At 36.9% G+C, this 27,885-nt stretch overlaps 1 protein-coding gene across 7 annotated transcripts in view; it reads right to left on the bottom strand.

Moving 5' to 3' along the window:
• The window catches only part of Smap1 (small ArfGAP 1), a 108,202-nt gene extending 95,761 nt beyond the window's left edge, over positions 1-12,441 (bottom strand). For 4 of the 7 annotated variants that reach the window (XM_005404477.2, XM_013504419.1, XM_013504420.1 and 1 more), the window contains exons 1-2: positions 12,312-12,395; positions 3,197-3,317 (exon numbers count right to left, since the gene is read on the bottom strand). In XM_005404477.2, coding sequence (XP_005404534.2) covers positions 3,197-3,268 — 72 coding nt within the window. In that variant the 5' untranslated portion in view covers positions 3,269-3,317; positions 12,312-12,395. Of the gene's footprint in view, positions 1-3,196; positions 3,318-12,311 lie in introns of all 7 variants that reach the window. The other 3 variants (XM_013504423.1, XM_013504424.1, XM_013504425.1) reach the window with 1 other exon arrangement.
• Between the last annotated feature and the right edge of the window lie 15,444 nt (positions 12,442-27,885).

The raw sequence follows: 27,885 nt of genomic DNA, 5'->3' as shown, positions 1-27,885 counted from the left end.
ATTATTAAAATGTGAGTAATGAACAAGGTATCGTAACATCTCATTTCGAGGAATCAAGCCAGACCCTACGTACTAAACAGCATTCTAAAATCCTTAAATTTTCAAACCTATCTTCACTTCTCCAGTAGAAGGAATACTTGTAAGGCTATCAAATAAACTATTAAAAATTCAAAGATACTAGAATTTTTGAAGACTTTTAACTTTGGGTAACTTTGGTTAACTTGTCTTTTCCCAGCTAATGTTCTTTTCTATTTCTCTTACACTTCAACTATGAGAAGGGGAAGGGAAGATTTCTAATTATTTACACCAAATTGTCTACTAGGCTTACTTTTAAAGATATTTTTAAAAAATATTTACTTTAAAAAAAACTGTAACTCATTTCAAAATTAAGATTTTTTAAAACATAAAAAAGTATGTGTCCAATGACTAGACACTGATGTGTCTGACAAGTAAGAGATAATTGTGGAATTATAGTAAATAAAAAGTCAGAGCCAGAAATATAGCTCAGCGGCACAGTGCCTGTCTGGCAAGTGTGGGGTTGTGAGTTCAAAGTCTGGTACCAAAAGAAAGTCAATATTAATTTTTACTTTCACAAAAATGTATTAATCTATTGAATAAAAGAACTATGTACTTCACAGTGATAAAAAAAAATTCTGTATCTGTATTTACTTTTCCCATTAAATTTGGTCTTTTAATGGGGCTAGGGGTGTAGTCCAGCCTAGTACGTGCAAAGTCCTCGATTCTATGCCCAGCACCTCAAAAAAGGGGAAAAGAAAAAAAATCAGGCTATTCCTATATAATACTTTTTAAATTCCTAAAGATGAATTTTGTACTGTACTTCTTAACTAAATAATCTTCACCCAAAATCGACACCATTATAATTCTAAAAGAAGGCTTTACCAGAAATGGTGTAACACTTAAGAATCTCAAACCTATTATTAAAAATACTTTAACCTTTTCCATCATAACCTATTTCTTTTCAGTTTTTCTACATAACCTGTAACTCAGTACACAGCATAACACCAGCCCAAAGCCTCCGACATCACTTGAACTTGAATTTCAAAAAACACTATAGGAACTGAATTGCTAAAAAGCATCTACAACCTAGTTCAGGCTGTCCTGGAACTCAGGGTGATCCTCCGGCCTCAGCTTCCAAATGCTAGGACTGTAAGCATGCACCACCACACTTGGCTGCTTGATGAATTATTGAGTCTAACTATTTCTTTTTATCTGTTCTTACTTTTGGTTTTATTTGTTAGTTTTGTTTAGTATTTCTGGATGTTGTATTTTATTAAATTAGACAAATATTTGTTTGTAGCAAATGGAGATTAAAATTTTAAATGGGCAGTCTCAGTTCTCTTTAGTTTCTATAAAACTTTTAAAAACAAGTATTTTAGAATGTAGAACTTGAAAGTATTTCAGAATGTAGCTTTTGTTGTTTGTAACACTAAGGTGGGATTGGTTAAAATACTGCATACTTAGAAATTTCAGAAATAAATACTGCATCTATGTAATGTGATGAGCTGCATCAAAAAACACTATCTCCCCACCCCCCAAAAAAAGCAAATAAATGGGACAGAGAAATTTGTTTTTATGTAAGGGTATTGTATACGTAAAACAAACACTGTTTTATGTCACTGCAGCATCTCCATGACCAAATGGTAATTATGCAGCACACAAAAGCAGTTTTACTGAAAATTTAAATGTGAAGATAAAAGATAAGAGGAATACAAAGAAAATAAAAGTACCCAATTGTAAGGCACTGTCAATATTGGAAAACAAATACACATAAGAAGGCAAGATTACAGGCCACTGAAATTCCAAAAGAATGAATAAGAAGAATTTTTTTCTTGTTTTAATCTCCCCAAATTTTGGCAAGTAGGGCAGTTTTATCTACGTGATAAAACTCTTTCAAGGAATGGCCTGTATCTGCCTAAACAGAATGCACCCAGGCTCGGGGGCGGGCGGCCCCAGACTCCCCCTTCTCTTTCAGTTTCCCCTTCTTTCAAGTCCCTTTCTCCTTTCTGTCCCTGTACTGTTTCCTGCACTCCAATCCGCAGGTGCTAAGAAGTACCTGTTCAACAACCATTAACAGTAAAGTTGAAATTCACACCAAGGTCATATTTCAGATAGCTGTCTGCACAGCCCACATAAATTCAACTGTATGTACTGACTTGCCCTTTGGAGTTCAATGGCTATTTACCCCCTGCATGGCTATTTTTAAAAATGAGTTAAATGGAGAAACGTCTGCATTGCATTAGGTCTTTTAAGTCCCCAATGGCAAAAATGCAGGACATTAAAATAATAAATTCTTAAAACATTACTGGTTCATAGTAAGATGGTGTATATCTATGATAAATCTACCGAGAAAAAGCATAAAACTATTCAAAATTAAAATTTTGTACCCAATTTTCTGAGGAAAATACTGGAAGGAAGAAGAATCTGACCTCCAGGTCAAACACTTGTGTGTAGGGTGCAGAAATGAAGAACACACATATGTTACACACATGTGCGTCAAACAGGTCAGGAAGAGTACACAAGAAACTGGCAAACACGGCTGCTTCTGCGGACAGAAACTGGATGGTTGGGAGGAATGCAGAGGAGAGAATTCACTTTACATTTCTGTACTTTTAGAGGTGTGTACAAGGATCATCTATTTCCCATTCCCCAAAACTAAGTAAAATAACTGGTGGGGAGTATATTAATACTACACTGCTCCTACATAAAACAGCATCTAGAGGGAGCTTAGCTAAAGGTATGAAAGTAGCACGTGAATTGGAGCAAGACTACTACTTCCTTGTACTAAGTAGAAAGAAGTCTTCTGATGGTTCTAAAAGGTTATGAATAAATCAAATATATATATATTTTAAAACCCCAACCAAGCAGATCCTAAAGTACATTAAAAGCATAACTATGGTGTTAGTTTACCACGCCGTTTCCCAATGTCAGCATCCTAAAGAAACATTTATGGCTACTAAAAATCGAAAGCTTCTTAAAATTTTCATGTATTTGTACATGAAGGGGAAAGCTACTTCCTCTAATGAATGAACTTAATATTTTCTATTCATCAAAATTTTTAAAATGCAAAGATTAAGAGTTTTCAACTACCTTGGCTAATTTTTCAAATGAACTCTTATTTAGAAAAGAAATGAATACTGGTCGTCCCTGGATAACATTCTTCGTGTCAGCGACTCACCTCGACTACCTCTTGAAATTTTCCAGAATACTTCTCTATCTTCCTCTCAAAAGCCACCAGGATTTCTTGCATAGGAGCAAGCCTTTCAGGACTGGTTTCAAGATCTTTTGGATTCCAGCTGCTGGAAAAGAAGGGCCACCATTTTTGGTCTTGGGAACTCTTCCGAAATATCTGATACAGAGTCCATTTCTTCAATGTCATGAAACTTTGTGGGGGAGGGGGTCCTCTTTTGTCTTAATTACTGTTTTTAAGAATAAACCATACAATTTAAATGAAACATGATGTGGACTAGAGGTAGCAATTTCTGTATTTTATAATTTCTAGATATTCATAGATCTTGATTATTCTGTTGCAGCATTTGCTACTTGCTACAAATTCAAAGATTATATTCTTTTTTAAAGCAAAGAAATTAAACATCATTATGATAAAACCAGAGAAGTTTCACATCACGTTCATGTATCGTGGCTACTGTGAAATTCACACCACCTGAAGTCCAGGAGTAAACCACTTTCATGCTAGGTGCTTGCGGCCCAGCTCAGGAGTTATCCTGGACTCTGCCTTCTGCCAGAAGTCTTAGTAATTTTATCTCATCAATATTTCTTGTATGTTTCCCCCATTTAATAGCCCGATTACCACTACCAAAGTTGAGGATGGAGCCAGGGCTAATATAATCATTAGATTATCTTCTCAGAAGGAACACTAGGTATTAATTTTCAACTTACGCATTTTGAGAGCTCCCTACTCCGTCTCCACTGCTTATCACTCACAGGACCAACACCACAGGCACCATTCAAGTTTAGGAGGGAGAGAAAGAGTCTAGCCCCTGGGAACTCTCCTGAGCAACCACCCAATCTCCCTGACAAGGAACCACCCTGAGAAGAAAGTCCTGGGAAATAACTTGAAATGGAGCAGGGTAGGAATAGTGGAGCTACAGGAAGAGCAGGACCAGATAAAAGTGAGAGACTGGGATAAAGCAGGCAAGTCTCACATATTTTTAAACATGAAAACAACTAAAAAAAGAGAGGTCTATGAAATTAAAAAAACTATCCTGAATATCACTTCCTTCTGAAAGTATAGACAACTAATGTCACATAGAAATGATCCAAAAACACCAAGGTCAACTCTCAAAATTATTATGGAGGGACAGATTACAAGAGTAAGGAGCAGAGAAACATCTCTACAGTGAAACCACACTAGAAAAATATGCCCACAAAACAGAGCAAAACTGCAACCTACTAACTCAGAACTACCTAAAAGATATATATAAGAACATACAGATGAGTGAAAAGACACACGCAAGTTGTGAAAGAACAATGAAATTAGCTAACGCTTCAGTTAAAATAAACTCCAGAAAGCATTAGAAAAAAATTTTATTCCATAAATGAACCAGGGGTGGGGGCACATGCCTATACTGTAATCCCAGCACCCAGGAGGCTGAGGCAGAAGGACAGCAAGTTATAGGCCGGCTGACTTACACAGTAAGTTCAAAGCCAGTCTCAAAAAGCCAAAAGAATTTTTTAAATTTTAGAAGTGAGTATTAAAATGGAAGACAACAAGTCAGTAATAACCAAAAAAGTGGTCTAAAATATGGAGAGACCATTTCTTAAAAACACTTTATGTAAGTAAAGCTGACATGGCAGTGGCATGTACAGTGGCAGTACCCTGGCACGACAGTGTACACCGGTAACCCCAGCTACTCAGGCCAAGTCAATAGGAATTACACGTTTCAGGGAGACCTGAGCGACTTAGTGAGTCTGTCTCAAAATAAAATTTAAAAATGGGATATAGCTTGGTGGTAGAGCACTTGCTTAGCATGTGTGAGTCCCTGCATTTAAACTTCAGAACCAACAAAAAGGTGATTAAAAAATAGCAAAGAAAATGGCAAATACTGCAGTTTAAGCAAAGAACATACAGGTAGGAAGAGTCAGTAAAAGAAGAAATCTAAAGCCAACGAACAATATTAGAAGCTAAAATGCAAAAATATATTTGCTGGAAAAAATATCTGAAACTACATAATGAAGGAGCACACACACTCAGTACTTAAGCCAGAGACAGCTGTCACTGCGGCAGTGTGTAACAACTGTGACGCACCTGTACCACTATGCAACAAAAAGACCAGGAATCAACCATGTATCACCTTACTTGACAAAATTAATGTGCTTTTAAATAACGAAATTTATCATACATTTACCTGAAATGTACTACATCAGACAATCACAGCAGAACACTTATCTCGTGTACTTAGCCACTTTATTCCCTCTCTCTTAAAACCCTTTACACCTCCATCTGACACTGAGAGAGGAATAATATGAGCATTACACAAGTGGCTGTCACTTCCGCCGTCTCTTCAGCCACAGTGCAGCGTCTCAGCTATCCACCCATACTCTTCTGCCTATTCTCCGTGTATCTGGCCTAAATAGGAGTGCCAGTTGTGGCCATAGAATACAGCATATCTTACTGCAGAAGACTGTGTAGAAAAAACACAACTTTGGCTTCCACAGGAAAAAATTCTAGTAAGAAAACCCAAAGTCCTAGAAATGGCCAGGTTATAATGGAAATTTACATCCATTTAGCTAGTGATCTTTTCCCCTTACAATGGAAAGTATATACAGTAAAAATAAATGATTAAAAATACTTTCTCAGACTCAAGAAAGAACATCTGTCTTTCACATTTCGCTTGAGAATCAAAAATCTCATCTTGGGAAGTTGCATCAGACCCTTGGGGAAAGCTGAATCACATTCCTAACTACGATACATGAGTTTTATTCAAAGGCAAGCAATGGTTGGGCACAGCAGTACACACCTGTAATCCCAGGACTAAGGAGGCTGAGGCACGAAGATCACCAGAGGTTAAAGGCCAGCCTGGGCTACATAGTGAATTCAAGACCAACCTGGCCTGGACTTCACAGCAACATGCTGTCTCAAAAAAGCAAACCCCACAAAGTCAAATAATGAAAATGTTTTCAACTGCTGTGGTAACCTGAGAGGGCTGAGCATACAAAGACTTACAGGAATGAGATTTTCAGAGTCACTTAAACTACTACCTGCCCTCTCACTGCTTACATTGCTCTGCTCTCTAACTTATCATCCAGCTTCTTTTCAAACCATTCCAGTAATGGAATTACTCCAACACCTTCCAAAACAATGCATTCATTTGTGTATGATTTAAAGTACTGAGAAACACTGCCTTTTTAGTCCTTGTGCATATGTATACAGACAGAGAAAGAGAGAGAGAGAGCAAGAGAGAGAGCAAGAGAGAGAGAGAGAGCGAGCACAGGAGAGAGAGAATTCCACATGCTAGCTTAAGTTATACAGCCTGAGACTGCTGTATTTGTGAATTTAAAAATAAACAGGAACATGTTGGCATGGTTTATTTACATCTAAAATGCACCCCAAAATCTCATTTGTTCAGAGTGGGGCTTCTGTAAGGCAATATTGTCACGAGGACATCAGGGGACCCACCTATCAAATGTGCTGCTAGGAGGCTGGGCCTGCTGAGAAGAGGTGGACAGACCCCTGGGGGATGGCCGGAAAGGGCATTTTTCTGCGCTACAGCTCTGCTTCCTGGCTGCCAGGGCTCGGGCAGCTTTCCTCCGCCACCCACTTCTATCATGCCATTTCTGCCTCTGAACAGCAGAAGAAACCTCTTCTCCTTTCAGCTGTGTCAGGTGCTTTGTCCCAGTAATGGAAAAAGTGACAAATGCACATGGGAAAGAAAAGGGTAAAGATTAAAGCAATGAAAAAATATACTATTAAAAAATGCGATAATACTGGGAAGAAGTTTTATTTTCGTTCATTTCCTAGTCATTTGCACAGAATTTCATCAGCCAAAGATTAAGCTTAGCATGCCATTAAAAACACTAATAATAATACTGCGCTCCCAACACAGTGGTCGTCACAACAACTAAAAGACACACGATGGTTTCTAATTGCTAGAAATTTACAATTTAGTTAAGACGTACAAAAATAAGTAACAATCCATGGTAACAAATATACAAACTAAATACATAAGATGGTTGTGTTAAAGTGGGGAATTAAACTGGGCTTTTAAGACTGATAAGACGGGGCTGGGGATTTAGCTCAGCGGCAAAAGCGCCTGCCTGGCAAGCACAAGGTCGTGAGTTCGGTTCCCGGTACCGGAGGAAAAAAAACCAAAAAAAAAAAACCAAAAAAAAAAAAAAAGACTGGTAAGAATTTAGCTGCCAGAAAGATATATAAATTACATCTCCTACAAAGAAAACAGCTGAATGAAAAAACAAGAAATAATAAAAACAAGAACACATCGTAAGATTTGGCAGGAAGAGATGCCTCAATTCAGCTAAAGCTATCTGTCGTAGGGCATCACAAGTAAGGTCAAAGACATGGGATCAAGGCAGAAGAAAGTGGACTTCAATACCAACTTAAGAAAAGAAAACTTCATGATTCTGATAGGACAATCAGTGCAAATCTTCTAGAGAAAAGAAAAATGATCAATGCAGTGTTTATGTAAAATCGATAAAGTAACGGTGAGAAGAACAAGATGCAAACTACTAAAACCTTGGACATACTACCAGAAATGAGAGGGAAAACTGGCAAAAGTAAAACTTAAGAACTTACAGGAGTCAAAGTCACAAGGAGGGAATGAGAAGGACAGAACGATAGCATGTTACTGCACTTCAAGATTAGCTGGGAGAATGACATCAATTAAGAAAGCAAGCCAACCTAGAAAACCACAGCATTGCTTTATTATTAGATTTGTCAAGCTGCAAGACACAGATACCTACAAATCACATTTACATACGCCACACATTAGTAATTATCACTATAAGCAAGATCCCACACACTGACACAGTAAAACAATTTCATAAATCCTTACTTCCAACCTCCATATGGAACAGTTTCACTAATATCGCAATAGAGCAACAATTAATTCACTCCTTATTCTACTCTAACTCGTAATGTTGCCTGGAGAAAATATCCACGCTTTGTCATTAGTATTCTTTGTCTTAACTTCTGTCATCTCAGTAACAGCCAGCTTTCTTCTTCATAAATCAACAAAATTCCTAATTACTCCATGAGTTACTGAACATACAAAATAAGTAGAAAATGTAAAACCACGCTGAGATTCCAATGCCATGAAATACCCTAACTAGCTCACTCCAGCTTTTTAAAACACAATTAAAATGGATGCTAGGGAAAAATACCGATTAATTTATGGCAAAGATGGCAACACTTCTTAAGAATGACAAATCAATGAACAGCAAAGGTCTCTAGCAGACAATGTGAAAAAAAGACTCCTACATCACTTTTTTACTAGAAGTCACTACTGGACAAAGAGTTACAAAATCACAAGCATGCATGCACCCTGGGATTACAGGCGTGTGCCACCACACCTGGTTGGTATTCTTTACTTTTAAACAACTTAACTACAGACACTTTTAGTATTTGTAATTAGTACTTATATATTAAAATGAATAATTAAGAATTCTTAAATAAAGGAAAAAATTTTAATTCTTAAGGGGAAAAGATTTGGGTTGATTAACCATTATAAAATAAGACAAAACCTGTAATATTTGCAACAATATAAAAAAATAAATCTTTCTAAAAACTTAAGAATTAACTAAAAATAAACCCAAGATCAGAGATATTTAACCTGACCATGAACCACATTAAAAGAATTTTGAATTTTTAAAAAAATTTGAGTAATTTTATTTCTAGGCTAATAAAAATCAATAAAGTTTTGGTAGGACATCCCCCACACACACTTTTCTTACACAGTACTAGGGATTGAACCCAGGTGTCTTCTACCACTGATCTAGAACCCCAGCCCACACTCGGCTTCAACTTGTGATCCTCCTGCTTTCTTTAGAGTTACAGGTGTGTGCCACCATGCCCAGCTAATTATCTTCTTTTAAAAAAAAGCAACACAGTAATTCTAAAATATCAATGAATATAGAAGTCTTAAAAATTGAAAAACACACATAACACAAATAACTGATAAAAATATAGAATATATGTCAATTGATAAGTAACCCTAAGTCAAAACTATGTAAATAGTTGTATTTCACAAATCATATGTGTACACGCACACACTAATTTTTATTTAATAGCTTGTTTGGGCTCAGAGATTAAATTACATTGCCTCAAATAGAACTAACCAAAACTAAGCATTCAAACCAATTCAAACAATGGATTACCAGGAAGCTAAATTGCTTCCTTACAACTTACTAAACCAAGTATTCAAACCAATTTATCACAGCAGATTACTAGAAGCTAAATGCTTAACATCAGGAATATATTCAAGGCACTGCTGAAGGCACCATGGAATGAACAAATGGACTAATACTACTACTATTCAATGAGTTAACGTGTAAAATGTCCCATGTACTATCTTAAATATTTCACCTATATTGATTTATGAGATTCCCCGGCAACCTACAAGGCTATTACAATTTTTATTTTATAAGTGAAACCGAGATGCCCTGTGGTCAAATATCCTGTGGAGATCATACAGGTCTGACTCTACAGGCAACCTTTGTAATCACTTTGTGCTGTTGCCTCTCTTAGAATCAGCTACCTCAAATACCCCAGGCTAAAATACAGATCATACTCCTGAGTTTGGAAATTTGGGTCTTCAACAATTACTACCTCTATTTCATAACCTCAGAAAAATGTTTAAATAACAACTTTAAATACTCTGGTCTATCTACGTGATTTTTTTTTTTTTTTTTTTTTTTTTGTCTTTTTGAGACAGGGTCTCGCTATGCAGTTCAGGCTGGCTTTGAGCTCACTTTGTAGCCCAGGCTGGCCTCGAACTCACAACAATCCTCTTGCCTCTGCCTCCCAAATGCTAGGATTACAAGTGGGCACCACCACACCTGGCCTCTATGTGATTTTTTTAAAAGTAAAATTATGTGGTTTAATGACTGATTTCTCCCATCCCAGAACTAACCAGGCCCAACTCTGCTTAGCTTCCGAGATCAGACGAGATCGGGCATGTTCAGGATGGTACGACCATAGACTAACAACTGATTTCTAAAGTTATCCTAACCTGCTTTCTCATCCTGGCACACTGGGAAAGAGCTCTGTGGACTACACAGAAAGCTCTGGCCAGCTCTAGGTATGAGTACTAATTATAAAGACTTGTATTCCAAAATAATAATTTTCATTTCAAGTACCCAATCAAATATAATTTTAAATGGTGCAAATTACTTGATTATTTCCAATATCCTTACTTTTTAATAACTCAGTATCTTAACACGTATCTATTACCTATCTACAAAAAGACCAGTGAACTACAGTCCTTTGATTTGGAAATTTTGTGCCGAGCGACACAGTTGCTACCAGAAATAACCCACTATTCAACTTCTCTCAAATGGGATAATTCAGGAAAATAGTATTTCTGGAGAACTGAACTACCTAGGGATTACATGTCTCATCCTTAATTTAAAATGAAATAGTAAGAGCGGGGATACAAATCAGGGGCACAGCGCCTGCCTGACAAGTACAAGGTCCTGAGTTCAATTCCTGCTACAAAAAAAAAAAAAAACTATTTAAAAGGCTATAGATTTTGGTCTTCAATTTTTTTTTATCTCTACAAACATGGTCATATTTTCAAGCTACATCTCACATTTTCTTGAAAAAGACAAGAAACAACATCATAACATCTGTTAGCACATTTGCTAGAGATATTAAGAATACTGCCTCAAGAAATGTTCAGAAAGTTCTGTTTCTTTGATATAACTAGGATGTTTTCTCTTCAAGGATCTTGAAAGTATATAAAGGATCACACTTCCTTTTATGCCTTTGCCAGCAAAAAGCTCAAAAATAGAACTGATAAATTATGCTTGACTTTATAGCCCAACAATCTCTATTCTACTCCTTTGACAGTTAACCTTACTGTACCAATGCAAATTCTTATATTTTTCTGATTCTTAGGTTAGCACATGTATCACTGAGGTTCAGTCGCAAATAGTAGGCCCTCCACATACTTAGGTTCTGCGCTGTGTGATTCAATCAACTACAGGTCAAAAACAGTAGAGGGAAAAAAAAAACTACATCTCCTCTGAACACAGACGGTATTTTTCCTTCTCATTTCATTATTTCCTAAATAAGCGTATGACAACTACTTGCACAGTATTTACATTGCATTCACTACTGTAAGTGATCCAGGGATGATTCAAAGTATACAAAGGAAAGAATATGCAGAGTTTGTACACAACAACTACCATAATACTATCTTACTGCAGTGTAGTAAGATAGTATCTTCACTGTAGTAAGATAGTATCTTCACAGTGTAGTAAGATAGTATCTTCACTGTAGTAAGATAGTATCTTCACAGTGTAGTAAGATAGTATCTTCACTGCAGTGCAGTGAAGCCCTGCAGTGTCTCTGGATTCTGGTATCTGCCAGGCACCCTGAAGCCAGTCTTGTGCAGACACCAAGGGATGAGTGTGTGTATTTAGTACTTTATACTAACTAAAAGCACATTCAAAAATAGGGTAATTTCACTATAAATTACAAAGAATGAATAGTAAAAGTAATTGTTTTTAAATTTGTGGCCAATCTTAAGGACTAGATAGTAAGACTGTGAGGACTTAAGACCGTGACACCAGAAAAACAGCCAACTCTTCAAATTACAAGGTTATCCCAAATGAAGCTAAGCTGCTCTAAACAAGTCTAAGTGTTCCTATATTTGTTCACTAGACGAGTATGTATTCACCTGAATATTATCTTCCAGCTACTATTCAAATATGAAGAAAATCTCTGTAGAAAAGGAAATTCCTACAAGCCAGTTTCCAGGTTAGAGCTGACTTTTTCCTTACCTTTACTCAGGCTCCCTCTACTGACAGGAAAATAAACTATGGAGTTAAACGGCAAATTTCACCAACACAAGCAAAAATATTGTTCAATGGCATCAAAATCACTATTTTAGATAAAAATATAATACGCTATAGTAAAGTAAAGCTAACTTTACTGCAGAGGCAATAAAATAACAGCTATGAATTAACAAGTCAAATAACATTCGATTTTTTTCAGTACCCTTCTTTTCATCATTAATTATCAGATCCAAGGATTAGATAGTTTAAATCATTTTAAATATTTTTAATAGTTTCTTCTTAAAAGTAATGTTTACCTGAATCTGTTCTGGGGTCCATTGGTCTAGGTTGACTGACTTGACCCTGGATATATGAACTCCAAGATTTCTATGAATTCCAGCACATCTGATGCAAATAAATACACCAATATTCCAGGAAGCCCATCGGGGACCTAATTAAGGAAAAACAAAAAAAAATAAGTATTAATATTGAGTGAAATAAATCAGACACACATGCTTAAATCTTTTTTTTTTTTTTTGGAACCGGAAATCCAACTCAGGACCCTGAGCCTGCCAAGCAGGTGCTGTGCTGCTGAGCTATATCTCCAGCCCCACATGCTTAAATCTTATGGCATCTCTCATTTGAATGAGGCAAACTACAAATAAAGAAAATGACAATGGATAGATAGAAGGGGACACAGGGACAAATCTCTTCCAACAGGGAAGTGGTCCAGGGGAACAAGGAGTGGGGAGGGGAGGGAAAGGAGGAGAAAGAAGAGGAATGAAGATGTGCCATCCACGTACAGGACCCTGACAACTCCAATCAATGCAAACATTATACGCTGTAACATGTGCTATGACAAATAATATCACAAGTATGAAAAAGGTAAGGGGGGGTGACTAGAAAAAAAGGTGCACTACGTACATATAAGCACTCCCCAAAATGACTGTAAATGGCATGAATTGGAACCATGTACTAATAAAATAAAATAAAGAACATTAAAGAACATTACAAGAAAAGATCAGCCCAGCTATTCAGCAGCAGAGGTAGCGGCCTTTGTGTGTGTGTAGATGACCTTTCTTTCAGCTAATTAGATGAAGCAGGTCCACGGTGTTACATAAAGAAAATGTTTTCTACTTTGGTGAACATAAGCAATAAAACAAGCAGTGTACATGAATTTTAAAAAGAAAAAGAAGTATCAAAACTAAAATATACACCAAGACAACATATAAGCATTCCGGATTTTATACAACTACAATGGAAGCGATGTAAGCATCTTGCCACGTAGGGTGAGGCATCTTGGTTGTACTGAAAGTGTAGAAAGAAGCCTTCTAGAACCTCAATCCTTTTACTGATTTTGTTTTCCTAAAAAGTTTCCCCTAAATCTAAAATTTTAAAATTAATTTATGTAAATTTTTTCATTCAGAATATTTGAACCGGCAGCAGCATAACCCATAGTGAGAAGTTCTTCGTTAAGCATACAAGATAGTTTAAAATAGTAACAACAGATACAAAAAATTACTTTTTTAAATGGGCAGGGTCTTGCTTTGTAACCCCAGCTGGCCTTGACCTCATGATCCTCCTACATCAGCCTTCCAAATAACTGGGATTACAAGGGCATGAAAGACATTTTAAAAATAAGACATGGCTGAGGGTGTAGTTTGGTGATAAAAGTGCTTTTGAGCATGTGTCACACCTTGAGTTTAATCCCCAGGACCATATACATACACATATACACACATATACAGATATTAAAATAAGTAAATAAGCAAATAAAATAAAACCTACAAATCTGTAAGAAAAAAACAACAAAAAAAATGGACAAAAAGCTATGAACAGACAATTCCCAGAAGAAATGTATAGTCAATAAAAAAAAACACATTAAGTTGCACTGATAATTAGGGAGAACACCTCCAATGACCTCCATCTTGCACCCACCATTTTGGAAAAGAGTTTTTAAATCTATCAGTAGTAAGTTTTTGCAAGAAAGAAATCAAGTACTGCCTTGAAAAGCCTTGTAAGGGCCATGGATGTAGCTCAGTGCCACAAGCGCCAGCCTGGCAAGCTCAAGGTCCTGAGTTCGATTCCCAGTACCAAAAAAAGCCTTATAAACACATAAATAAATCTTAAACACAACACCGAGATTAAGAAAAGTTACAGGTGAATCATACAGTATGAAGCCACTTGCACAAGCTGACAAGCATGTAAAACTTAAAAGCATGCATATTAACGCAGTCACCCACAAATGCTGCAAAACTGAGGCTGGCAACTGGGGGTGAGAAAGGAGGAAAAGTACACACTGGGCTTGGACAGCCCTGGGTATACTGAACTTCCATGACCAAGTGGCAACAGCACCAACTTCTGCCTCGGAAAAAGAGCTGTGCCATTAAATGTTACCTCTTTGGGTCAGAGTCAAAAACAACCAGGAAAACACGGCAGCAAAGCTAACACAGTATGTATACAAGAATACAAGCCTTAGCGTTACATTTCTTCACATCTTTATATCCTTTCATAACTTTATTTTCTGATGATTAATTTCAAATATTGCTTGCATAATTAAATAAAAATGGAAAAAGATATCTAGAAATTGTCAAATATTGAGAAGCTTACAATTATCAGATTTCTATAACTTTACGTAAGTATGAAAAACTAGTAACATAAGAGACATCAATAAAAATCAAGCTTTTTAAAAACAGTAGGTTTCTGTTTTAAGTGAAAACTTCCTATCGGTGTGTTCTACCACTGAGTCACACACCCCACTCTGGGACTCCATGCTTTTTAATCCAAAGATAAAAGTTACCCTAAAAAACAGCATTCATTAAGGCTACTAATTACAAAATAGTAAAAAAAAAAAAAAAAAAAAATCACATGCTCCCTCCAAACTCATTAATTACACAGGAAGTAGGGTATGTACACACAGCTTATTCCCAGATAACCTACTTCTATATTTGAGAAATGACATCTGTAAACCAAGAGACATTCATTTGGGACCTCTATAACTATCTTAGCTACAACTGCCTCTTGCGGTTACTCTCCACTTTGTCTAATCATTTCTAATGTCTGTAACAGTTTATAATACAACAACCTGTTTTGAAGCTTTACACAGAAATCTAAGGTAAACAGAAATAGGTAAGTTTCCGGAGGGTTGAACTATTTTAGTAATTAAGAAAATTTAAATACAGTGTCTCTCAGATTCCAATGTGCTATGCATCACCTGGGGATACGATGAAAACGCAGGCTCTGATTCTGCAGTGGGGGGAGCTGCCTTCCTAACTACTTCCCAGTGAGGCCCACGCTGCCATTCACAGACTATACTTTGAAAAGCAGTTTCAATTATTCTTTAGTCTTAAGCATTCAGCATACAGTATCCTCTCCTCCATTCCACCCCCACAGCTATAGAGCGTAAGTTTCAAGCCCTCAGAGGATCCCTGAAACTGGAGGTAATACAAAACCCATCTATACCATGTTTTTTCCAATACATACAGACCCATGCTCGCTTCGGCAGCACATAAACCAATACACACAAGAGCTAAGGTGACACTGAAGTCATAAATTAGGCACAGTAAGAGATTAACAACAATAAGATATAAATACAAATGCTGTAATGTAAGTTATGAGGATATGGTCTCTCTCTATATCTTCCTGTACTATACTCACCATTCGTATGATGATGTTAAATATTAAAGGGAATACTTTACAGCTTCTCTTTGGCCTATCCAAAGTGCCAACACCAGTATGTGTCTAGGGATCATTTTAAGTCAAATATGGATTACTTGAACACAAGCACTGAGATACTACAACAGTGTACAATAACTAAGACGGCCACGAGATAACCAACAGGCAGGTAGCACACACAGCAGGGATACTCTGGACAAAGGCATTAACTGTGTTCTGGGCACGACAGGGTGAGATGGCGTGAAGTTTTATCACAGTACTTAGAATAATGCACACTATGAAACTTTATTTCTGGATATTTCCACTCGATTTTCAAATCAAGGTTGACTGGGTAACAAACTACAGAAAGGGAAACCACAGACATGGGAGAACTACTGCCCATTCTTTCTTAATTTTTTATTAGTATATGTTACGATAATGAGTGCCTACATTTAGCTTGGAGGTTGGACACATACATATGTAGTACCTTGATCATTTCTATTCCCCTGGCCCTCCCTGATCTCCTTTCCTCCTCCTTCCCTAATCCCTTTCCCATCTCTACAAACTCGACCTCTCTCTTCCTTAACATGGCTCTTTTATTTTGCTCTTTAAAATATTTAGATTTTAGGTCTCATACTACTAGAGAAACTCTGTGATATTTAACCTTTGTAAATAATTTCTTTCATTGTATATTACAGTCTGAAGATCCATTTGTCTACAAATGACTTAAATGTATCCCTCTTTGTGGTTACACAATACTCCACAATGCATACGTATCACATTTCTTTATCCATTCACCTGTCGGTGGGCATATAGGTCACTTCCATGATTTAGCTATTTTGAGTTGCACTGCTATAAACACAAGACTGCATGTATCACTACAGTATGACTTCTGCTCTTTTGGGAAAATACCCAGGGCAGGTACTATTTTAGTTTTTTGAGGAATCTCCACACTGCCTTCCAAAGTACTTGTTTACGCCCACCAATAATGTAGGACTGTTTCTCCCCTACAACTTCCCCAGCATTTGTGTTTTGAATCCTGACAAAGCCCGTAAGAGGGGTAGGTAGAAACTAGCTAGAATCTGCCCTCCATCTGTGGGACTGCAGGTGGGCAAGCTGTCCCTCTGAGGTTCCATTTCATCTTGTAAAGCTCAGCCTTTGTAGAACTCTGCAATACCAGCTACCCCTCCACAATATTCAAGTTCGGAATGAAGGTCATTAGTTCAGATTATTGCAAGCATTTCAAATTGCCATGTTCACTTTCTTCTTGGACACATTGTCCTACTGGAGTAAGAATCTTAGTCCAGTATTATTCTGATTTGCATTTCTTTAATGGGCAAGGATGCTGACCATTTTTCCATGTATGGGTTGGCCATTTGTATTTCTTATTCTATTAAGAGTCTGTTCATTTCAACTGCTCATTTTTTGAACAGTTCTTTTATTTGAAGGGAATCTAATTTTTGAGTTCTTTATTTATGCTAGATACAATTGTCTGAAGAATTGCCAGTAACAAAATTTTCCCATTCTGTATGTTGTCTTTTCATTCTATTGGTTGTTTCCTTTGCTGGGCAGAAGCTCTTCATTTGATTAAATCCCATTTACTGATTCTTGGTATTATTTCTTGTATAACTAGGGTTCCATTCACAAACTCTTTTCCTGTGTCTTCAAAAATTTCACCGATTCTGTCCTCCAGCATATTTAGTGTTTCTATTTTGATATATGTCTTTGATCCATGTTGATTCTCATACACAGAGATATATAGCAAGATTCATGCTTCTACATGTGAATAACCAGTTCTCTCAGCACCATTTGTTACAGAGGCTATCTTTTCTCAGCATATATTATTGGAAACTTGGTAGAAAATCAAATAGCTGAATATATTTGGGGTTGTTTCTGCATACTCAATTCTATTGTACTGGTCAATATGCCTGTTTTTGTGCCAGTACCATGCTGTTTCTACCACTGTAACTCTATACTATAACTTAAAGTCTAAGATTGTACCTATTGCCCTGCTCTTGATTGCGCTGGCTATTCTGGGTTTCTTCTGGTTCCTTATAATGTTTTCAATTTTTTTTTTTTACTTCCATGAAATAATCTGATGGCATTTTGATGGAGATTCATCCCTGGAAGCAAACATTACCCTGATACTAAAACCAGAGAAGGACCCAACTAAGAAAGAGAACTACAGGCCAATCTCCCTAATGAACATTTTTGTAAAAATTCTCAGTAAGATACTGGCAAACAGAATGCATCAAATCATCAACAAGATTATACACCATGATCAAGCGGGATTCATACCAGGGACGCAGGGATGACTCAACGTATGTTAATCAATACATGTACTACACCATATTAACAGAGCTAGGGACAAAAATCATATCATCATCAATAAATGCAGAAAAACCTTTTGACAAAGTCCAGCACCTGTTCATGATAAAAACCCTACAGAACATTGGAATGGATGGTCTTTATTTCTCTCAATCTGATAAAAGCCATCTATGACAAACCAACAGCCAACATCATACTAAATGGACAAAATATGAAAGCTTTCACTCTAAAATCAGGAACAAGACAAGGATGTCCACCATCTCCACTTTTATTCAACACAGTCCTGGAAACTTTAGCCAGAACAATTAGACAAGAGAAAGAAATAAAAGGAGTAACAATAAGAAAGGAAGAAGTTAAATTATCAGTATTTGTAGATGGAATGATACTCTACACAGTAGACCCCAAAAATTCTACAAAAAAAATGCTGGACTTAATAAGCAAATTCAGTAGCATAGCTGGATACAAAGTCAACACTCAAAAATCAATTGCCGGGCTGGGGATTTAGCTCAGCGGCAAAAGCGCCTGCTTGACATGCGTAGGGTCATGAGTTCGGTGCCCGGTACCGGAGAAAAACCAAAAAAAAAAAAAAAAAAAAATCAATTGCCTTCCTGTACATGAATAACAAACTCACTAAGAGAGAAATGAGGGAAACAAACAGTACCTTTCACAATAGCATCCAAATATATGAAATACCTGGGAATCATCTAATGAAAGATGTAAAAGATCTCTACACTGAAAACTACAGTACTGCGTAAAAGCAGACTGAAGTGGATATCAGAAAATGGAAAGATATCCCTGCTCTTGGGTAAGAAGAATCAATACAGTGAAAATGGCCATACTTCCAAAACTGTTATACAGATGTAATGTAATTCCAATCAAAATTCCAATTGCATATCTCAAAGAATTAGAGAAGACAATCCTAAAATTCATTTGGAACCAGAAGAGACCTAGAATAGCAAAGGCAATTCTGGGCAACAAAGGCAAGGCAGGGGAGATCACAATCCCTCACTTGAAATTATACTATAAAGCTACTGTGATTTAAAAAAAAAAAAGCATGGTATTGGAAAAAAAAAAAAAAAGACCCAAAGATAAGTGGAACAGATTAGAAGATGCAGAAACAATTCCAGACATACTCAACCACCTTATCTTTAACAAAGGTACCAAACAATCCATGAAAAAAAGATAACCTCATTAATAAATGTTGCTGTAAAAACTTAACATGTGAAACATTAAAATTTGACACATATCTTTTACCATACACTAAATTCAAAATGGATCAAAGATCTAAATATTAAAACAGAAGCATTAAATCTGCTGGAAGACAGAATAGGTAAAACTCCTGAAGACACAGGTGTAGGCAAAGTCTCCATGAATAAAACCCTGATGCACAGGAACTATCATAAAGAATCAACAACTGGGACTCCTTAAGAAGCCTGTACAGGCCAAGTGTGGTGGCACAGGCCTGTAATCCCAGCACTCAGGAGGCTGAGGCAGGGGATCATTGTGAGTTTGAGACCAGCCTGGGCGACAAAGTGAGCTGCCAGCCTGAACTGCATAGTGAGACCCTGTCTCAAAAAGACAAAAAAAAAAGGAAGTCTTTGCATAGCAAGAGAAACCACCAACAGAGTGAAGAGACAACCCACAATGCGGGAAAAAGTATTTGCTAGCTGCTCCTCAGACAAAGGATCACCGTGAGGAACATATAAAAAAACTAAAAAAAAAAATTCAGACTTCCCAAATTTAAAACCCAATCCAAAAATGCGCATCTGAGATGAATACACACTTCTCAGATGAAGAAATACAAACAGCAATTAAATGTATGCAAAAATGTTCACCATTACTGGTGATTCGAGAAATGCAAATTAAACCCACCCTGAGATTCCATCTCACCCCCCAAAAAAATGGCTATTATCAAGAAATCGACCAATAACAAATGCTGCTGGGGCTGTGGGGAAAAGGAGCCCTTCTGTACTGGTGGTGGGAGTGTAGATGGTGCAACCACTGTGGGAATCAGTGTGCAGATTCCTCAAAAACCTAGGATTGGAGGTCCCATTTGATCCAGTTATTCTTCTTCTGGATATCTTCCTGGAAGAATTAAAAACATAGTCCCACAGTGATATATGTGCACCCATGTTTACAGCAGCACAATTTTAATAGCTAGATCTTGGAAATGACCCAAATACCCAGCAACAGAGGAATAGATAAAAATGATGTGGATTTTTTATACAATGGAGTACTACTCAGCAATAAAGAAGGAGAAACTGGAGAGTTTTATAGGTAAATGGATGCAATTTAAGATCATCCTCATAAGTGAAATAAACTAGATGCACATGTGTACATTTCGTATTGTCTCCCTACTATGAGAAACTGAAAGAGTAAGTAAGATTCAAAATGTATAAAAGATCTTGTAAAACTGGAAGAAACTTCAAAAGGAAAGAGAAACTGGGATGAGGGAATGAAGAAAAGAAGGATGGGAAAAGCAAACATATATATATATGTATATATATATACATATATATAATAAGATAGTTAAGATAGTTAACTATAGTTATAGTTAAGATAGTTACACTGCTAATTCATCTTTGTTCATTGAAAAGAAAGATTCGTGCTAATACTGTTTGGACAATTAAATGCAGATATCTTGCACTCCGAGTAACTAATTTAACACAACAATACCCAATGTATTAATCACTGTTATCCTCCTGTTATCTTGTTTTGAAATTTTCTTTTTTTCTCTTTAAAATAAAAAACTCAATGACAAGAAACATCCACTTAGAAAATGAAAATTATGAACAGACACTCCACTAAAAGAGATAACCTATATATAAAGAAACACAAAAATGCAAATCAAGAGTAATACCTCCATCACTACACATCTAACAAAATGGCAGCATGGATAAAACAAAAACAGTGACAATAACAAATGTCAGCAAAGATATAAAGAAGCTGAATCATTCACACACCACTCATAGGATGAAAAGTGACACAATCACTCTGGAACAGTTACACAATTTTTTAATGAATCTAAACATGCAATCAGCATACAACACAGCAAACTGTGCTACTAGGCAATTATCAGAGAATGAAAATGCATCCACACAAAAATCTCATTAACAAATATTAATAATTACTTTAACAGCCCAAAATTAGAAACAATCCAGAGGTTCTTCAATGAGTGAAAAGTTAAAACTATTTCACATATATATAAAATGTAACACTGGTGACATTGGTTATACACACATATATATAAATTCTACTTACTAAAAGAGAAATTAATATATGCAACAAGTTTGATGACTCCAAAGAATTACACTGAACAAATAAAGCTAATCCTGGGCTGGGGATTTAGCTCAGCGGCAAAGTGCCTGCCTGGCAAGTGCAAGGTCGTGAGTTCGGCTCCTGGTACCGGAGAAAAAACAAAAAAAAAAAAGCTAATCCTAAAAAGTTACGTATCATATGGTTTCTTTAAGTAACTTTTGAAAAGGCTGAATTTTAGCAGTGGGAAACAGATTTGTGGCTTCCAAGAGGGATGTGAGAGTACAGAGTGCGAGAAAGGTATGATGTGTAGTTGTCAGAAACAACCTACAAAATCTCGGTGATATAACTGTTCTGTATCTTGACAATGGTGACAGACATATGCATCTACACAATTGATAAAACTGTACAGAATCCAATACCTATGTATAAACATACCTACACAAATTAGTACAAATGAGACTGTACTCATTGGTGGATTGTATCAATGTCAACATCCTGGCTGTGATATTCTATAGTTTTGTAAGATGTTACCATTAGAGAAAACTGGGTGAAGTGAAAATGTATTTTTTAATCAACCAAAATATATTAAATCATTATTCACACTGTTAGAAAACCTTAGCTGAATATGTTCTGATTCAGTTTTCTTTCCACCCCAAATATCCACCAAAAAGGGGGAAAAAACCTTTTCACTTCAACTAAATGGCATGGAGAAAACACGACATCATTTTTAACCTAACTTGAATATTAAAAACAGAGAATCAAAGATGAAATACTCAATGTAGTCCATAGAGAAAACTGTAATTACTTGTAAGTAAATATATATAAGTTTCATTAAAGCACATGCCTCAATAAAATCTTCATTCCTATCAAACAGATCCTCTCAATGAATTGGGCTTCATTAGAAACTCTCTATGTGGAAAAGGTACATGGCACAGAAAAAAAATCATCACAAATTTAAGAACAATAAGTACTTTGTGAAAATAATCCTTCTTAGTTAAAATTTTCAAATTAGAACATATAATCGGCACTGTCCAACACAGTAGCTCCTAGTCAAAAACCTCATATGTGGTTACTGGAAAAAAGGTACTAAATGTTCAAATTCAGTTAAATAACCACACGTGGCTAGTAGCTTCTACAATAACAGAACACATCTAGAACTCACAGAAAACTTCAAAAAAAGAATACACACATACACACATACATGAGAGAGCCACAATGCAATATTAATCATACCATATTAGGTTATTATTTCTCAATCAGGCACTACTACCATTTTTAGCAGAATAATTCCTTACACTGGATGATACACATCATTACTTCAAAGAAAATACTAAAGCGATTGACTTAATAGCAATAATGCACTTTTACCACCAGAGGGCGCATATATATATATATATATATATATATATTAGCAAATATTCTGCACAAAGTATAACTTTGTATCTCCTGCATTGTCCCACCATCCGTACTCTCAGCAAGTGACATGATTATCTATTGTCCCCTCAACATTTCAAATCCTTCACTCTACTTCCTCACAAGCTCATCTATATTCTTCCTGATCTTTTTCTTCTCTCCAATCTTAATTTTTTCTAAAAACTTTGCATTACTATATTAATTAAAAATGCCATATCTAACCCTCAGAGAATTTGCCTGCTTTTAGACATTAAAGGAATCCCTACCTGATATTCCTTCAACCTTTCAGCCTCCAAACAAAATGATCAGATATGGACATATGGCCCAGAGCACACCAAGCCACCTTACCCCCAAAAGTAAGAGTACGACCCAATAAAAGAGAAACACATCTAGAAGGAGCATCCCAAACGGGTTCTCGCTTGCACCGCTGACCCAGAGCGCCAGCAACTGGCCAGAGGAGCGTCCGAGACAGGCTCCCTGTCTTTGCACTGACAGGACTCAGGGACCGGGGACTGGCAAGAACTCGGCAAAATAGCAGGACCCCCGTCCAGAGTGCACAGGATGGACAGGCAGGACAAGTGGTGCGTGTGGGGGAGTGACAACTAGTGGTCAATTTGTAACCCCCAGCTGAACTCAGTCAGCGTGGTGCTGGGTGTGGGAGGACCACCTGAGGATTGTTACCAACAGCATAAGAGGCAGAAATGGAGAACAAGAGGCTAGTGGAAGCTGGTAGAAGCTGTTTGGAAGCTACTAGGGAGTTGTCGGTTCTTTTGCAGGAGCCTGTTATGCCGGCTTTCCTGATGAACTTGGCCATTCTCTTCCTGACTGTCACTGAGAATGGCTTCGGTTCACTTTGGGGGAGCTCTGGTCCTCACTTTGAGCATCGCTTCCTAGTCCCGGAGGGGAAGATGGTGCACTGCTCAGTCTCCTGAAGAAGCTTGTTGCATGGGCTTTCCTGAGAGGAGTTTGGCTGTTTTAATCAGAGAAGCAGCTCAGGACCTCATTGTTGCTGAGGATGGCTGTGGTACTTTTTGCAGGGAACTCTGGTTCCTTCTTTGAGCACTGCTTCCTGGCTCCAGTGCAGACAGCTCAGCCTGATAGCAGATCCTTCATCCCGCTGGCACAGACTTTCTAGCTTCCACCACTGACCTTTGGGCTTTCCCAGCACAAATCCGTGAAACAGGCCTGCATGAGATATTGTTATGGGCTCCAAGCCTCCAGCTGGACATATGGGAGGCACTGTCATGGGCTCTAGGTCTTCAGCTGGACTCATGCAGGACAGTACTGTGGGATCCAGGCCCTCAGCTGGACTCTTTGGTCTTTAGTGTGTGGACAGATTTCCTGCACTCTTTGTGTATGATTCTTTGGGTGACTATTATAATACAATCTTATACAATGTGTCCTGTATTACATTATTCCCCTTGCAAAACCCCAAACCACAACAGTGGGGAAAAGTCTAAAGCAACAGTAACTATATGAACCAGCAAGTGGTAAGTTAGGTGAACCAGCCTTGTCCTTGAGGACAACCACACAAGAAACAGAAGTGGGTGGGTAGGGCTGCCCTTTTCTTTACTCTTCCCTTTTTCTTCTTTTTTTCTTTTTTAAATGGCTAGGGAGAACTCCAGCCACAGAAAAACTAATCCCATCCCCCAAGACCAGAGACAAAGATGAGACCTAAACCTAGCACAAATCCTCCTGCAATCTTGGCTAGAGTACACATTCTGGGATCAGAGTTGGACCTACCACAGATCTGTAGACACTACAGGAATGTCAGTATTTTTATTTTTTCTCTGATAGGTTTTCCTCTTGGGAATCAGCTGGGTTGGTGTGGTTTTCTTTCTTTGTTTTTCTTGCTTTTTGATTTTGTTTTTATTTTCCCTTTTATTTTCTCCTTTGCTCTCTATTCTGTGTGTAGTCCTGTTCTGTTTTCATTTCTGTACGTTTGTTGTTTTTTTCTGAGTATGTAGTTATTTTTGTTTCCTGGATTATTTTTCTTTTTCCTCCCTTTTTTCCTTCTCTTACTTTTCTTTTCTCTCTTACTCATGATTTAAATCTCTAAATTTTCTATTATCTACTCATCCTCCTCCTCTCTTCTATCAACTATCTCACTTGACTTATGAGTCTTTCATGTGAGTAAACACTGTCTCTTCTCTTTCTGACCCACTTCAATACTCCTAGGCTTTCTCTTCCAATCCCTCTCATACCTAAAATTACTCAAAACTTGGATGATCATCCTATGCACAACATACTTGCTCCTACTGTATCATCCACCTCTCCATCCTACCATCTTTCTTAAACCACCCCCTCATAACAAGGCAAAATCATTCTACTAAGTGTAAAAACACTATATAAAATTTCCTGGTATAAGCTGGATTACATCATATAACTACAGAACTTGCCCCTAAGGTTAAAGAACTGAGGTTAATAGTTACTACAGTTGTCAGTAGCCAGGCTGTGCTTCAGTCTATGGTTATTGCTAACTGCAATACTTTAACCAGGATATCATACCTGTTATAATCAGTTTTTCTCCTCTGTATGACAACAATGCAATTACAGGTGGTCACAACCATCACCTGTCCAATATCAAAGGAGCCATGAATCAAACTGATAGTAACTCCACACTCTTACTATATTGGAAAGGTAGGTCTGTGGGCCAGACATCAACACCAAGAACCACCTATATCTACAAGACAACTAGAGGAAGAGACATCTCCTAGGAAAATCTAGACACCAGGGATAAAACTGTCTAACATAAATTTACAAGCATCAACACAGTAAACAAAATAAAATAAAAAATAGAAAATGACAAGAGGAAGAAGAAAAATACAACCCCAAATACACAGCCCACATAGGACAAGGTCAGAATACAAAGACATAAAGGAAATCACAAGTCAATGACTGGAACACTCTGAAATAATAGCAGCAGAAGTGAAGAAACAAATAAAAGCAGACATAGAAAAAAAAATATCTAAGGTGCAAAAAGAAATGATAATCAAAGTGAAAGGAATTATAGCAGAAACAAGATTAAAAAAAAAAAAAGGAAGAGCTTAGGAAAATGACGGAAACTATGAATGCCCAACATAGACAAGAAATGGAATCAATGACATAGATCCAAGCAGAAATCCAGGAGATCAAAAACTCCACTGAAGGTATGCACAATAAATTGAATGAAGGCAAGGATGGAATATCAGACCTAGAAGACAGGAATGTGACTAGCAACCAGGAAAAGAAAGATACCTTAAAAATAGCAAGGAACCATGAAAAATCAATCCAACAGCAACAAGATAAAGCAGAGAAGAAAAACGTAAGTTTAATTGGAGTCAGTAAGAAAGCTGGAGACAGCACAAAAGCCATTAAAATCCTCTTTACAGAAATAATGGTAGAAAACTTCCCAAACATGGTAAAGAATTTGATACACAAATGAAGTATATAGAACTCCAAATAACCAAGACCAAAATAAATCCACACCAAGGCATATAATAATCAAGATTCCAAAAATTCAATACAGGAACACACTATTAAAAGCAGTTAGAGAAAAGAAATCACCTATAAAAGAATGCCCATCAGAATCACAGCAGACTTCTCAACATAGACCCTCAAATCAAGGAGGGCCTGGAGTGAAGTATTTTGAAGCCCTAAAAACAAACAATTTTCAACCCAGATTTATGTACCCTACAAAACTATCTTTTAAAATCAATGGAAAGGGGGCTGGGGACTTAGCTCAGCAGCACAGCGCCTTCCCAGCAAGTGCAAGGTCATGAGTTCGATCCCCAGTACCAGAAAAAAAAAACAAAAATAAACAAATAAAATCAATGGAAAAATAAGATACTTCCATGACGAAGAACAACCGAAGAAATTCATGACCACCAAACCAGCTCTACAAAATGCTCTGAAGGATACATTAGAAATAGGTATGAAGACCAGAAATACACAAACACCAATAGAAAGAAACCACCAGGCAGAGCAAGCAATTAAACAGAGGAGAAAGACAGGGAACAACAGGAAAATAACATGAAAAAGATAAGCCAGTACTATAAGTTAGAACCATCAATGTAAATCGTCTCAACTCATCACTCAAAAGAAGCAGACTGGCAGAATGGGTCAAGAAACAAGATCCAACAATATGATGCACTGGGGAAACACATTTAACCCAAAAAGAAATTCATGGACTAAAAGTCAAAGGATGGAAAACAATTCTCCACACCACAGGAACCCAAAAAAGCAGGGATTGCTATTCTATTTGCAGACAATGTAAACTTCAAGCCAAAACTGATCAAAAGAGACAAGGAAGGTCACTATATACTTAAGAGAAAGCTCCAAGAAGAAGATATAGCAATTAAATATATGTGCACCAAACACTGGTGCACAGAACTACCAAAAACAAGTATTAATAGACATGAAAAACCAAACAAGCACTAACACATTTATAGTGGGGGATCTTAATACTCCACTCTCACAATAGATCAACTAGGCAAAAAAATCAATGAAGAAATATCAGAATTAAACAGAACCTGTGAACAAATAGAATTGGTAGATGTCTACAGTGTTGCACCCCAAAACATCAGAATATACTTTCTTCTCAGTGCATGTGGGACATTCTCCAAGAGAGACCACATATGAGGCGACAACACATGTTTAAGTAAATGTATGGAAACTGAAATCATCCTATACATACTATTTGACCATAGCACAATACAACTGGAAATCAATGACAAAAGAAATCATAAAAACTACATATACACATGGAAATTAAACAACACACTTGAACAAACAACGGTTTACAGAGGAAATTAAGGATGAAATTAAACAGTATATACAATTAAATGATAATGCCAATATAATATACCCAAACTTATGAAACACAATGAAAGCAGTCCTAAGAGGAAAATTTACAGCAATAACTTCTCGTATCAGAAAACCAGAATGAACTCAAATAAAGAACCTAATGTTGAATCTCAAACTTCTAGAAAAAGAAGAAAACATCGAACCCAAAGTTCATATAAGGGAGGAAATTATAAAGAGAAGAAATTAATGCAACTGAGACTAAGAATACAAAGAATCAATGAATCAAAAAGTTGGTTCTTTGAAAGAATTAATAAAATTGATTATTAAACAACCTAATCAAAAACAGGAAAGTAAAAACACAAATTCAAGCAATTAGGAATGAAAAGGGAGAAATCACAACAGATCTTAAGATATTCAGAAGATTATCACTACCTATTACAAGAACCTGTAAGA

The sequence above is a fragment of the Chinchilla lanigera genome, unplaced genomic scaffold (assembly GCF_000276665.1).
Source record: "Chinchilla lanigera isolate Chin_1 unplaced genomic scaffold, ChiLan1.0 scaffold00087, whole genome shotgun sequence".
Classification (NCBI taxonomy): domain Eukaryota; kingdom Metazoa; phylum Chordata; class Mammalia; order Rodentia; family Chinchillidae; genus Chinchilla; species Chinchilla lanigera.
This window is presented reverse-complemented; position numbering and strand designations above follow the sequence as displayed.